This window comes from Amblyraja radiata, chromosome 38 (assembly GCF_010909765.2).
Source record: "Amblyraja radiata isolate CabotCenter1 chromosome 38, sAmbRad1.1.pri, whole genome shotgun sequence".
In the NCBI taxonomy this organism is placed as follows: domain Eukaryota; kingdom Metazoa; phylum Chordata; class Chondrichthyes; order Rajiformes; family Rajidae; genus Amblyraja; species Amblyraja radiata.
In genome coordinates this window covers 758210-772488 of record NC_045993.1, presented here as the reverse complement: position 1 = coordinate 772488, position 14279 = coordinate 758210, and the positions used below count along the sequence as shown (strand labels likewise).

Sequence of the window (14279 nt, the reverse complement as noted above, 5' to 3'; positions counted from 1 at the left end):
ACATATTAAGGGTTTGGACACGCCAGAGGCAGGAAACACGTTCTCGGTGTTGGGGGAGTCCATAACCAGGGGCCGCAGTTTAAGAATAAGGGGTGAACGGAGACGAGGAAAAACTTTTTCATCCATAGAGTTGCGATTGTGGAATTCTCTGCCTCAGAGGGTGGCAGAGGCCGATTCTCTGGATGCTTTCAAGAGAGAGTTAGATAGAGCTCTTAAAGATAGTGGAGTTAGGGGATATGGGGAGAAGGCAGGAACGGGGTACTGATTGTGGATGATCAGCCATGATCACAGTGAATGGTGGTGCTGGCTCGAGGGGCTGAATGGCCTACTCCTGCACCTATTGTCTTTTGACTTTTCCCTCTCCAACTGCCAACCTTTGGATTATTTTTTGTTTTGTTAATTAGAAAAGCCTTGTTGCCCATCATTCAGGCTAGGCCCAGGATCGGAGCAGTCACGGACTAGGCCCGGTAACCATGGAAACTCCCACCAACAAGATGGAAGTCTCGGAGTGTTTATAATGCACGGTACAATTACGTGGACTCGTTCTTGAAAGTAAGTACGCACAGATTCACAGAGATATCCTGATTGCAAATTCTCGGAGACTACCCCTCTCACCTGGATCCAGCAGTGGGGGATGGGGGGGCAGGGAAGGTGTGGGATGGGGGGGAGGATGTGAGGAATCATTCTGCCACACTAGTGGACACTAGAAGCCCATGGAAATAAATCCAGGCAGAGTATTCTTGAGCATGATTGAACCGCGAGAAAACAGGCCCTTTGGCCCATCGAGTCCACGCCGACCAGCAAACATCTGTGCACTAGTTCTATCCCACATCCTAGGGGCAATTTGCAGAAGCCAATGAACCTACAAACCTGTACGTCTTTGGGATTCGGGAGGAAACCGGAGCACTCGGATGGAAACTCACGAGGTCACAAGGAGATGCTTGCAAACTCCGCACAGACAGCACTCGAGGTCAGGATCGATCCCGGGTCTCTGGCGCCGTGAGGCAGCGGCTCCACCCGCTGCACCACCGTGCCGCCTACACTGCAGCAGAGCAGTTGGCTGTCCCGGCCATGGGTAAAGGGGAGAGGGGGAGAGGGGGGGGGGGGGGGAGAGAGAGAGAGAGATCACAGGACGATCAGCTTGAAGTGAGGAATATTCACAGAGAGGAGGGGCAGGAGTGTGTGCGAGGGAGGGAGGAAGGGCTCGCTGCACCCTGCAGTTTGTCCAGGATTAGTCCTGGGCCTCATTATTCCAGCATCTCCCACCACCTCCCCCAATCCCACCCCCCATCATGTCCCGTGATGCTTGAAACACTGGCCAGCTTCGCCTCTTCCCACTGGGATTCTGTGGAAACCAGGAGTGGAGTCGGGATGGAAGTCCATGTTTCAGCTGGGCTGATGCTCCCGCGTAGACCCACTGCAGAGAACAAGAGCGCACGTTAGAACGCCAGGAAACAGGCCGCTCGGCCCCTCGAGCCCAGCCCAGCCCACCCTTCAATATCACCATGGCCAATCTGCCGCTGGCCTCATCTCCTCCACTGCCAGATAGGGTCAATAGTCAGAACCTTCTGCCCAATGTGGACAACTCAAATACTAGTGTGAAGACCTGAAACGTCACATATCCATTTTCTTCAGAGATGTTTGCCTGATACACTGAGTTACTCCAGCACTTTGTGTTGGTTTGCCAGAGGGCATAGATTGCAGGTGAAAAGAGCAAGGTTTAACAGAGATTTTTTACTCAGAGGGTGGTGGGTGCCTGGAACATGCTGTGGGTGGTGATGTGAAGGCAGATACAATGTTTAAAAGGCTTTTAGATATGCAGGGAATGGGCAGACATGGATAATGACCTAGCACAGACAGTGTGGGCCGAAGGGCCTGTTCTTCTGCAGTTCTGCTTTATGTTCTATGCTCCAGTTCCGTGTAAAATCCCTGATCTTTCAAACATGGAGCTTGTTCCTCTTTAAATAACTTGAATGTCCTGATGAGCGGAGACCAACTTCCTGCCCCCTCTTCCTCTCTGCTCCCGTTCCTCTCCGCCCCCCCCCCCCCCCCCCCCACTCCAGGGAGTGGTTAATATTGGGACCTATGGGTGAATGGTGGAGTATTGTGTTCGGGAACCAGCCCTCCCGTGACAACCCCCAACCCCCCCCTCTCTACCCCCTCCCTCTCCCTCTCCACCCCAACCTCATCTATTGCATCCGTTGTTCAAGATGTGGACTCTTCTACATCGGCGAGACCAAACGTAGACTGGGCCATCGTTTCGCTGAACACCTTTGCTCAGTCCGCCTGAACCAACCTGATCTCCCTGTTGCCAAACACTTTCATTCTCCTTCCCATTCCCACACTGACCTTTCTGTCCTAGGTCTCCTCCATTGTCAGAGTGAGGCTAAATGCAAATTGGAGGAACAACATCTCATATTTCGCTTGGGAAGCTTACAGCCCAGTGGAATGAATATTGACCTCCTATGGCCTGTTGCCTTTATCATCATTACTTTTTTGCATATCTTTCGTTCATTGTTCTTTATCTCTCCACATCACCGTCTATATCTCTCGTTTCCCTTATCCTTAACCAGTCTGAAGAAGGGTCTCGACCCGAAACGTCACCCATTCCTTCTCTCCAGAGATGCTGCCTGAACCGCTGAGTCCACAGGAGAGGAAGGCACCCACACAACCGGAGCCAAACGGCCAGAGAGGCACAAATCCCGTGTGTGGCTACCGAGCTCAACTTCCTGGTTAATCACGGCACAGATTCTGCAGAAGCAGAAACACACAAAGTGCTGGAGGAACTCAATGGGTCAGGCAGCATTTGAGGAGAGAAATTGATAGATTATGTTTTGGGGAGAAATATTGGAGTTGTTGATCCAGAAGTGACCAAAGGTCAGGAAAGGTCACTCAACAACGAAACAGGAACTCTGTTTAATTATCTTCACTCAGTGCACTTTATGAAAGGATCCAAATCGGGGATAGAAACACAATCCCATCCAGGGAGGCACGGTGGCGCAGCGGGTAGAGCTGCTGCCTCACAGCGCCAGAGACCCGGGTTCGATCCCGACTATGGGCGCTGTCTGTACGGAGTTTGTACGTTCTCCCCGTGACCGCGTCGGTTTTCTCCCAGATCTTTGGTTTCTTCCCACTCCAAAAAGAGGTACAGGTTTGTTGGTTAATCACTTGGTATAAATGTAAATTGTCCCTAGTGTGTGTAGGATAGTGTTAGTGTGCGGGGATCGCTGGTCGGCGCGGACTCGGTGGGCCGAAGGACCTGTTTCCGCGCTGTATCTCAAAACTAACCTGGGCGATGACGCATTCCTTTCCCTATAGGCTGATGGGAGTTCTCTGGCATGTTGGAACACATTCTCATCATCTATTCATCCATTAGAATCATACTCAGTAGTGTTTGCACCTGTCTTTAAACAACCCTTGCCACTCATGTGGCCCCCTGGGGTGCTCTCCCTTCCCTTGTTTGAGGGGTGTTCCCACCGGACTCTGCCCCCCCCCCCCCCCCACCCCACCGGGCCTTGGCGTTGGCTGCACCAAGCTTCAGTGAGTTCCTCAGCACGTACTCCTGCAGTCTGCAGCGGGCCAGTCGGCAACATTCCCCGACGGACATCTCGCTCTGCTGGGTGGTCAACAACGCTCGGGCAGACCAAAGAGCATCAGACCAAAGTAGATGACCCTCCAGCAGCACTCGATGTCAGTCTCTGAACGTGTCCCCGGGAACAGTCCGTAAATCACAGAGTCCTCTTGTCACGGAGCTATTCGGAACGAGACGTGACAAGGACCCATGCATCTTTCTCCAGGCTCGCTTCACAGATGTGGTGCAGCAGCAAGTTGCTGCCGCGCAGCGCCAGAGACCCGGGTTCTGTCCTGATCGCGGGTGCTGTCTGTACGGAGTTTGCACGTTCTCCCTGTGTCAGTGTGGGTTTTCTCCGGTTTCCTCCCACACTCCAAAGGCGTGCAGGTTTGCAGTTTAACTGCCTTTGGTCAAAAATTGTCCATTGTCCCTGGTGTGTAGTAGGATAGTGTTAATGTGCGTGGATCGCTGGGCAGCACGGACTCGGCGGGCCGAAGGATCTGTTTCGGCACTGTATCTCTCAACTATCAGGGGAGGTGTGGAGAGATGAGCTGACGTACAGACCTTGCGTAGGGAGGTGGCGAGGCGTCGTGATGGCCCGCTCTCCGGAGAGCATCCTCGTAGGAGGGCAGTGCCGGTGCATCGTCACCCAGAGTGGCGAGGGGCACCTCCTCCCCTGGCCCCTCGGCAGGTGGCCGGCTCATGTCCTGGGCTTGCCCGCGGTAGGTCGGAGGTCTGGAGGTGATAAACAGCGAGGCGACTTACAAACGAAGCGAGTCATAGTGTCGTACAGTGCGGAAACAGGCCCCTTGCCCATGCCAACCAACATGCCCCATCTACACTAGTCCCACCTGCCCACACCAACCAACATGCCCCACCTGCCCACGCCAACCAACATGCCCCATCTACACTAGTCCCACCTGCCCACACCAACCAACATGTCCCACCTGCCCACGCCAACCAACATGCCCCATCTACACTAGTCCCACCTGCCCACACCAACCAACATGTCCCACCTGCCCACGCCAACCAACATGCCCCATCTACACTAGTCCCACCTGCCCACACCAACCAACATGCCCCATCTACACTAGTCCCACCTGCCCACACCAACCAACATGTCCCACCTGCCCACGCCGACTAACGTGCCCCATCTACACTAGTCCCACCTGCACATGCCAACCAACATGCCCCATCTACACTAGTCCCACCTGCCCACACCAACCAACATGTCCCATCTACACTAGTCCCACCTGCACATGCCAACCAACATGCCCCATCTACACCAGTCCCACCTGCCCACACCAACCAACATGTCCCACCTGCACATGCCAACCAACATGTCCCATCTACACTAGTCCCACCTGCCCACACCAACCAACATGTCCCACCTGCCCACGCCGACCAACATGTCCCATCTACACTAGTCCCACCTGCCCACACCAACCAACATGTCCCACCTGCACATGCCAACCAACATGCCCCATCTACACTAGTCCCACCTGCACATGCCAACCAACATGTCCCATCAACACTACTCCCACCTGCCCACACCAACCAACATGTCCCACCTGCCCACGCCGACCAACATGTCCCATCTACACTAGTCCCACCTGCACATGCCAACCAACATGCCCCATCTACACTAGTCCAACCTGCCCCTGTTTGCCCCATATCACTCTAACCCTGTCCTATCCGTGTACCTGTCTAAATGTTTCTTAAATGTTTCAATAGTCCCTGCATTAACTACCTCCTCTGGCAGCTCGTTCCATAAACCTATGTCCTCTGGTCCTCGATTCCCCTACTCTGAGCAAGAGACTCTGTGCCTCTACCCGATCTATTCCCCTCATGATTCCGTATATCTTTATAAGATCACCCCCTCATCCTCCTGCGCTCCAAGGTATAAAACACTAGCCTGCTCCTCTTCCCCCGTCACATTTCTGATTGGCACCCCTTGGCCCCCCCCCGACACCTCTGGCCGGGAGAGACGGGGGCAAACAGCACCAGCCTCCGTGTCTATCTGCAGCTTGTCACTGAGCTTGTCTGTAGGTGTATCGGACGTATACGCCAGCTGGTACGCACCTGTCTGTGCGCTTGCCGTCGCGTTTGCAGAAGTAGACGACGAGGAGCCCGGCCAGGATGAGCACGATGAAGCCGCCAATCAGTCCGGCCACCAGACCGGCCACATCAAACCTGTGGGCAGTGGGGCTTCCTGTGTGTTGGTGGACAAGAGACCGCAGAGCCATGAGCTGTACCGCACCAAAACACACCCTTCCACCCAGCTGGCCCGCGATGACCAAGATGCCCCATCTACACCAGTCTGTAGAGCTGCTGCCTCACAGCGCCAGAGACCTGCGTTCAATCCTGACTATGGGTGCTGTATGTGTGGAGTTTGCACGTTCTCCCGTGACCACATGGGTTTTCTCCGGGTGCTCTGGTTTTCTCCTACACTCCAGAGATGTACAGGTTTGTAGGTTAATTAGCTTCAGTAAAATTGTAAATAGAAACATAGAAACACAGAAATTAGGTGCAGGAGTAGGCCATTCGGCCCTTCGAGCCTGCACCGCCATTCAATATGATCATGGCTGATCATCCAACTCAGTATCCCATACCTGCCTTCTCTCCATACCCTCTGATCCCCTTAGCCACAAGGGAGAAACTAGGTGCAGGAGTAGGCCATTCGGCCCTTCGAGCCTGCACCGCCATTCAATATGATCATGGCTGATCATCCAACTCAGTATCCCATACCTACCTTCTCTCCATACCCTCTGATCCCCTTAGCCACAAGGGCCACATCTAACTCCCTCTTAAATATAGCCAATGAACTGGCCTCGACTACCCTCTGTGGCAGAGAGTTCCAGAGATTCACCACTCTCTGTGTGAAAAAAGTTCTTCTCATCTCGGTTTTAAAGGATTTCCCCCTTATCCTTAAGCTGTGACCCCTTGTCCTGGACTTCCCCAACATCGGGAGCAATCTTCCTGCATCTAGCCTGTCCAACCCCTTAAGAATTTTGTAAGTTTCTATAAGATCCCCTCTCAATCTCCTAAATTCTAGAGAGTATAAACCAAGTCTATCCAGTCTTTCTTCATAAGACAGTCCTGACATCCCAGGAATCAGTCTGGTGATTATCCCCAATGTGTGTAGGATAGTTAGTGTGCGGGGATCGCTGGTCGGCGCGGACTCGTTGGGCCGAAGGGCCTGTTTAAGATTCCAATGGAAGACAAGGGCAAGAGTGGACAGGTTGGGCTGAACGGCCAGTTTCTGCCGTGAACATCCAATGTAACATCACAGTCTGTGACTAGGGGAGTCACAGCACGGCTACAACATGGGAGGAGAGCACGGAGAACAAACGCCGCTACACAACTCCCCAACCAACACTTACCTGGCTGCTGGCTCTCCTTGTACTTGTTCCAGAACGCCAGCTGCAAGAAAGGGTCAGACACGGAGGCACTCAGAATAATAATGTCACTCAGGGTATCGCGAGACGGGTCAGGAGTGCATCCAGGAAGCAGCACCTCACATCAAAGAACATTCCTCTCTCCCTCCCCCCCCCCCCCCACCCTTTCCCTCCTTCCCCCTCACCCCCTCCGTGACACACTGGTCAACCTGAGGAGCACCTTCAGCAACAGACTGGTTCCACCAAGATGCAGCACAGAACGCCACAGGAGATCCTTCTTCCCTGTGGCTCTCAAACTGTACAACTCCTCCCCCTTGTGTCGTGGGGTAGATGAGGCTGACTCTCCCACCCCCCCTCACCCCCTCCCCAATCTTTGCACATCCCCAACCCTGAACGGGACCAGGGTTATGGGGAGAAGGCAGGAAAATGGGATTAGGAGGCAGAGATCAGCCATGATTGAATGGCGGAGTGGACTCGATGGGCCGAATGGCCTAATTCGACTCCTACAACGTGAACTTGTGACTTTCCACTCTTCACTTTAATTTCACGTTCCATGTATCTTGTGTTTTGTGACTGCTGGCAGAAGAATTTCCCTCCTGGGGTAAATAAAGTTCTATCGTATCGTAACTAGTGTGAACGGGTGATCGCTGGTCGGCGCAGACTCGGCGGGCCGAAGGACCTATTTCCACGCTGTATCTCCAAACTAAACACCAAAATGAAAACGGGAGCTGTGCTAAAATGCTGCCTGGATTATAGGGTGTTAATTAGAGGGAGAGAGAGAGACAGACAGAGAGAGAGACAGACAGAGAGAGAGACAGGCCTGCTATCCCAGTAATGTGGAGGTGGAGCAACCAGCCGCTAGTGTTGTTGTTGTTGCAAGGATGAAGCAGACCAGACTGTCGTCTCTGGGGCAATACTCACCGCCTGCTCGTTGTTCTCGAACACCTCGTGTGCCTCCTCAAAGTTGCACACCTCCTCGTAGCATTCACGCTCAATATCCCCCGGAGTGATGAACTCAAAATCCCAACTATTGTAGAGCAGCCTCCGGCCCAGGAAGAGTGCAGCTTCATCTTCATCCAGGAAAACTAAACACAACCAGAAACCGTCAACCGGCCAGAGGTCAGAGGAGCAGAGATTACATTCTGTTTATTACAATTAGTCTACATATTCTGCTGTGCTGCAGACACAGACACAAAATGCTGGAGTAACTCAGCGGGACAGGCAGCATCTCTGGAGAGAAGGAATGGGTGATGTTTGCTTCTTCCCTGTGGCTATCAAACTGTACAACTCCTCCCCCTTCTGTCGTGGGGTAGACTGACCCCTCCCCAATCTTTGTACATCCCCAGATATCACCCATTCCTTCTCTCTGGAGATACTGCCTGTCCTGCTGAGTTACTCCAGCATTTTGTCTACCTTCGATTTAAACCAGCATTTGCAGTTCTTTCCTACACGGGATAATAATCCACTAATTGTACAGATGTGTGTAGAGAGAGAAAAAGACAGAAAAAGAGAGAGTGGGACGTAGAAGTTTTATGTGCACCTCCCCTGCATGGTGTATGCGTGTGTGATGGAGAGAGTATCTGTGCATCAACCTGCATTTGATGCGGTGTGCAATAGTGTCTGTGCATGCGGGGATAATTGTGTTTGTAAATAGTAATGTGTGCATTATTTGCAAATCACAAAGTGCTGGAAGAACTCAGCGGGTCAATCAGCTTGCCAAGCCACCACCCCTTTCCCAGATTTCTCCCCCCGCCCCCGACCACAATCAGTCTCTCTGTACGTTCTCCCCGTGACCTGCGTGGGTTTCCCCCGGGTGCTCCAGTTTCCTCCCTCACTCCAAAGACGTACAGGTTTGTAGATTAATTAGCTTTGGTAAAAATATTGTAAATTATGTGTAAGATGGCGTTAATGCGGTAATCGCTGGTCGGCGCTGACTTGCTGAAGTGCCTGTTTCCGCGCTGTATCTCTAAAGTCTAAAGTGTCCAGATCCAAAACGTTGACTACCCATTCCCTCCACAGATACTGCTTGACCACGAGTTCCTCCAGCACTTTGTGTTTTGCTGAGGATTGCAGCTGCTTGCGTTTCCAGAAAGCTTTAATTGGAAGCTGGTGAGATGGCACACTCACCTTCCCCTGCGGCATCTCCCCGCTGGGTCAGTGCCCGTGCGTCGGCACAGCGAGGACTGGCCAATGCCCACACCACGAGCAGGACGAACCCTAGGCTGCTGGGCACCATGCTGGCGTCCGGTGCCACGAGGCTGACAGTGGAACAGACTTCCCCCTGTAGACAAACAACAAGAACCCAGTCACTCCCGGCCTGACACAACGCCACCTCCACCCCACCTCTCACCACAGCGCCACAGACCCTGGTTCAATCCTGACTACGGGTGTTGTCTGTACAGTTTGTACGTTCTCACTATGACCGCGTGGGTTTTCTCTGGGTGCTCCGGTTTCCTCCCACATCCGAAAGATGTGCAGGTCTGTAGGTTAATTTGCCCCTCATGAGTGAGGTGGAACTAGCGTATGGGGATCGTTGGTCAGCACGGATATTGTGGGCTAGAGGACCCGTTTCCACACTGTACTTTTATATGTTCTAATGAGAGGCATAGCTGAGAGGATAAACTTAATCCACTTTTTAGGGCACCTTTGATGAGCCCAGAATTATTTATTGTATTTTTGAATTTAGTAACTCAGCGGGTCAGGCAGCATCTGTGGAGAACATGGATAGGTGACGTTTCACAGAGTGCTGGAGTAACTCAGCGGGTCAGGCAGCATCCGTGGAGAACATGGATAGGTGACGTTTCACAGAGTGCTGGAGTAACTCAGCGGGTCAGGCAGCATCTGTGGAGATGCAACAGTGGCATTTAAGAGACTTTTGGATAGGCATATGGATATGCAGGGAATGGAGGGATCACGTGCAGGCAGACAAGACAGTGCTGACGTCATCTCCAGCACAGACATTATGGGCTGAAGGGACTATTCCTGTGCTGCTCTAAGAGCTGCTCAGTGAGGTAGTTGAGACAGGTACAATAACAATACATTTAACAGGTATATGGATAGGAAGGGTTTTGTGGGATTTGGGCAAATATGCGGCACGGTGGAGCAGCGGGTAGAGTTGCTACCTCACAGCACCAGAGACCCGGGTTCCATCCTGACTACGGGTGCTGTCTGTATGGAGTTCGTAGGTTCTCCCCGTGACCTGTGTGGGTTTTCTCCTAGATCTATGGTTTCCTCCCACACTCCAAAGACGTACAGGTTTGTAGGTTAATTGGCTTGGTATGAATGTAAAATTGTCCCTAGTGTGTGTAGGATCATGTTAATGTGCGGGGATCGCTGGTCGGCACGGACTCGGTGGGCCGAAGGGCCTGTTTCTGCGCTGTATCTCTAAACTAAACTAAAACAGAGACTAGCTTGTTTGGGACATCCTGCTCTCCAGGGATGAGTCTGCGTGCAGGTTCGTTGTGTGAATACCGTTCCCTCAGAGTGATATATACGCATCAAGTGGAATCTAATACTGGGACCGCAACTTAAATTGAACTGCACCGCCGCTTCCTTCCTTGCAGAGCTCTGCAACCAGGCATCACTCACTACTTTACTGCGAGACCCAAGACTACAAATGATTTAAGTGAGAGTTCCCCTGAGTGCCACATCAAACAGTTGGTGACAGAAGGGACTGCCCCATCGGTACATTCACGCCCCTCCGGGTGCTCCGGTTTCCTCAAAAAACACGTACAGGTTTGTAGGTTAATTGTCCCTGGTGTGTAGGATAGTGTTCATGTGCGGGGATCGCTGGTTGGCACAGACTCAGTGGGCCGAAGGGCCTGCTTCCGCGCTACACGAAACCTCCCTAACATCCAATGCAAGCTTTCAACACTTAAACCAACCTGTGGACTCCAGAAGTCCGCACAAGGCGAGCATTTAATACATTAAAAGGGACCCAAGTTTGAGAGGCTGGAAATAATGTGGCGTGGCTAATCAATAAACCAACAGGATGTGGAACTGCATCACAAAATAGAAGTCAGGAAAGCGTAACATCCACCCTGTTACACTCCTGTGCCAGGAACCACCTACTACTCACAGCCCAAACCTGCCAAGCTCAGGTTTATGCAGCATTTCCCATGACTTCAGTGTGGCCCATAGCCAAGTACTTTTGGCATCTAGCCACTCTCACCGAGTAGGGTAGGTGGCAAACCACAGCAAGATCCCACAGGTGTGTAAGAAAGAACTGCAGATGCAAGTAAAATCGAAGGTAGACACAAAATGCTGGAGGAACTGCCGGGTGAGGCAGCATCTATGGAAAGAAGGAATGGGTGATGTTTCAGGTCGAGACCCTTCTTAAGGCGAGGCAGTTCAGAGTCTGAAGAAGGGTCTCCTATTCCTTCTATCCATAGATGCTGCCTCACCCGCTGAGTTCCTCCAGTATGTTGTGTCTACCCACAGGTGTATGTTGAGTGTCAGACATCAGCAGCAACTCACCTGCTCTTTGACTCGTGCTGGGAAGTGATGGGGCTGAGGATTAAGGCCCCAAGTGAAGACGGCACTTCACCAACAAGGTGCTCGCTTAGCGCGGCACTCGAGCGTCACCGCAGACTTTGTGCTCGAGTCTCTGGAGCGGGACTTGAACCGAGTCAGGTGAACTGAAACTCACTGAGTCACTTATTAGTCATCAGGAAAGATTCAGGATGTAAAATAACCTTTTGTTAGCGAGACCAAAACTGCGTTCAACGCTTCAGATGTGCTCTTTGGTAATCTGGTTAAAAATGCTTTTCAAAGCCTGCGGTACTTGCAGCATTTGTGGAGCGAGGAAACATAGCACGGAAACAGGCCCTTCGGCCCACCGAGTCGATGTCCACCATCGATTACTGTACACACTAGTTATTTCCCACTTTCCCTCTCCACACACACGAGGGGGCAATTTACTGAGGGCTGATTAACCTACAAACCCGTGCGTCTTTGGGATGTGGTAAGAAACCGGAGCACCCGGAGGAAACCCACGTGGTCACAGTGCAACAAACCTCGGCCACAAAGTAGCCCTGGGATCTTCTGTAGCAGTGGAGAGCCACCCTCTTCTCCCCTCTCCCATCGGGCAAAAGGTATCGAAGTGTGAAAACGCACACCTCCAGATTCAGGGACAGTTTCTTCCCGGCTGTTATCAGGCAACTGAACCATTTGACCAACAATGAAAGAGCAGTCCTGAGCTACTATCTACCTCTTTGGTGACCCTCGGACTATCCTTGATCGGATTTTACTGGCTTTACCTTGCACTAAACGTTATTTCCTCGTCATATATCTGTACACTGCAAATGGCTCGATTGTAATCATGTATTGTCTTTCTGCTGATATGACACAAAAAGCTGGAGTAACTCAGCGGGTCAGGCAGCATCTCTGGAGAAAAGGAATAGGTGAAGTTTTGGGTTGAGACCCTTCTTCAGACTGTCTTTCCGCTGACTAGTTAGCACGCAACAAAAGATTTACATTGTACCTCTGTACACGTGACAAGAAACCAAACTGAAACTGGGACTAGTCTCACCCAGCTGACAGGGAACACACCCTTAGTCCTGGGCCACAGGCCAGCGACGAGCCCAGGTGGTCAAACTTCGATCTAACTGGGGAACGTTTACTCTGTGACCCACAGTCAGGCCCCCCCCCCCCCCCAACCTACACACTGCTGTCTGCTTTAACACATGGCTGCAGACATGTGGGGGGAAAGGAGCCCAAACTATCATTAAACTCCAAGCATAAGGCACAGCCTGCAACAGCCAGAGGCCTGCCAGAGGCCTGAATTTCCTCGTACAGCGGGCGGCAAAAGCCCTCCACTGTTCCGGGACAATTGAACACAACAACTGGTGAAGGGTTTTCACAATGCTAGTGGGCATCAGTTAAAGTAATGTGTCCTCCATCAACAGTTCACTCATTTAACCCCTTCCCAACCCCCCAAAGTCATAATCCACTGGGATCCCATGGATAAACAAACAATGCTCGGCAGGAAGGCAGTGGGCGGGAGAGGAGGGGGGTAGGCAGGGAGCAGCTGGGCACTCCATGGAAACTCAAGGCCGTGTTCGTGTGGCAATCACAGGGCCTGCTGTCTCTATCTCCTTCCCTCCCATTCCCTCTCTCCCTCCCTTCCCCTCTCTCCCTCCCATCTCCTCTCTCTCCCTACCCCTTCCCCTTCTCTCCCTACCCCTTCTCTCCCTACCCCTTCTCTCCCCACCCCCTCCCCTTCTCTCCCCACCCCCATTCCCTTTACCCCCTTTATCTCTCCATTTCCCTGTGTCTCTTGCTTTTATCTCCATATCTCTCCATCTCCGGCAGACAAACCCGGACAACCCCACAACCTTTGTCAGATGAGTAGCGAACAAACAAACAAACAGGGCTGTGGCTGTTGTGGGAAGATCACTACCTCCCTGTGTAAGGGACACATGAAGGAAGGCAGCCGGGCTACAGCCGGTAGGTAGCAAAGATACTAGAGGAGCCTCTATAATCTTTGGTAGGTAGCGCGGTGTCGCAACTCACACACACATTGTTGCTCTCAATGCAAAACCTGAAATTCAGGTTTAAGTCTGGAGTCGTCTCCTCGACACCCCATCTCCGACCTATCTCCCCCCTCGTTACACGCGAAACTGCCAGTTTACATTGTATTTGTTTAACTCAGCATCCAGTCAGTGGCGGAGGAGAACGGTAGCATTTGTTAGTCACATCAACGTGGAACTGATACAAGCCCAGAGTAACTCTCCCCAACTCACCGGCAGCGCAGGTTCCCGGCTCCTCGCTCCAGGTCGCTCTCTCCTCTGTTCTCCTCTGCTCTGCTCTGCCGCTCGGGGAGGCTCAGGTGCAGGGGTGGGGATGGGATGGGAGGCAGGGCCAGGGCACAGAGACAGAGAGAGAGGTGTACACACACACAGCGCCGCTTCTCAGCCTCGCCACCCACTAGTCGCCGTGTGTCCCGCCCGCCCGCCCGCGGCTGGAGTTACACAACACTCACAACTAAACAAACTTCTCACAAACTCCCCGCAGCCATTCACATCTCCCCTGATCAGCGTTTAGAATGCAAGCTGTCACTTACCCACCCCGCCCCCCACTTGCAACACAGAGGGGAATTCGGCCCATCGAGTCCACACTTGCTATCCTATCAATCCCACAGTGCCAGCATTGGAACACGGGTCTACAAGGAACTGCAGTCTGAAGAAGGGTCTCGACCCGAAACGTCACCCATAACTTCTCCCCAGAGATGCTGCCTGACCTGCTGAGTTACTCCAGCATTTGTGTGTCTATCTTCGGTGTAAACCAGCATCTGCAGTTCCTACCTACAC

General features: G+C 52.4%; 1 protein-coding gene across 3 annotated transcripts; it reads right to left on the bottom strand.

Moving 5' to 3' along the window:
• Positions 1–393: 393 nt before the first annotated feature.
• Positions 394–13930, bottom strand: prrg2 (proline rich and Gla domain 2). Of its 3 annotated transcripts, none has more exons than XM_033013300.1 (8): positions 13713–13930; positions 11446–11586; positions 9097–9250; positions 7891–8054; positions 6955–6994; positions 5654–5783; positions 4136–4306; positions 394–1417 (listed from the first exon to the last, which is right to left on the bottom strand). In XM_033013300.1, the coding sequence occupies exons 3-8, from the start codon at positions 9203–9205 to the stop codon at positions 1387–1389; spliced, it is 645 nt and encodes a 214-aa protein (XP_032869191.1). In that variant the 5' UTR covers positions 9206–9250; positions 11446–11586; positions 13713–13930; the 3' UTR covers positions 394–1386. The 3 variants fall into 3 exon arrangements, with proteins under 3 accessions (XP_032869191.1, XP_032869192.1, XP_032869190.1); XM_033013301.1 differs by having other exon boundaries at positions 11446–11575; XM_033013299.1 differs by lacking the exon at positions 11446–11586 and having other exon boundaries at positions 13713–13929.
• Between the last annotated feature and the right edge of the window lie 349 nt (positions 13931–14279).

What these genes read in the sequence shown, in the direction of transcription:
- prrg2 (XM_033013300.1), bottom strand. Translation starts at nt 9,205, where the DNA reads ATGGTGCCCAGCAGCCTAGGGTTCGTCCTGCTCGTGGTGTGGGCATTG. An exon ending in TCGAGAACAACGAGCAGGCG is followed by an intron (nt 6,995 to 7,890) that starts GTGAGTATTGCC and finishes CCTTTCTTGCAG; the next exon opens with CTGGCGTTCTGGAACAAGTA. An exon ending in TCGCCACCTCCCTACGCAAG is followed by an intron (nt 1,418 to 4,135) that starts GTCTGTACGTCA and finishes TGTTCTCTGCAG; the next exon opens with TGGGTCTACGCGGGAGCATC.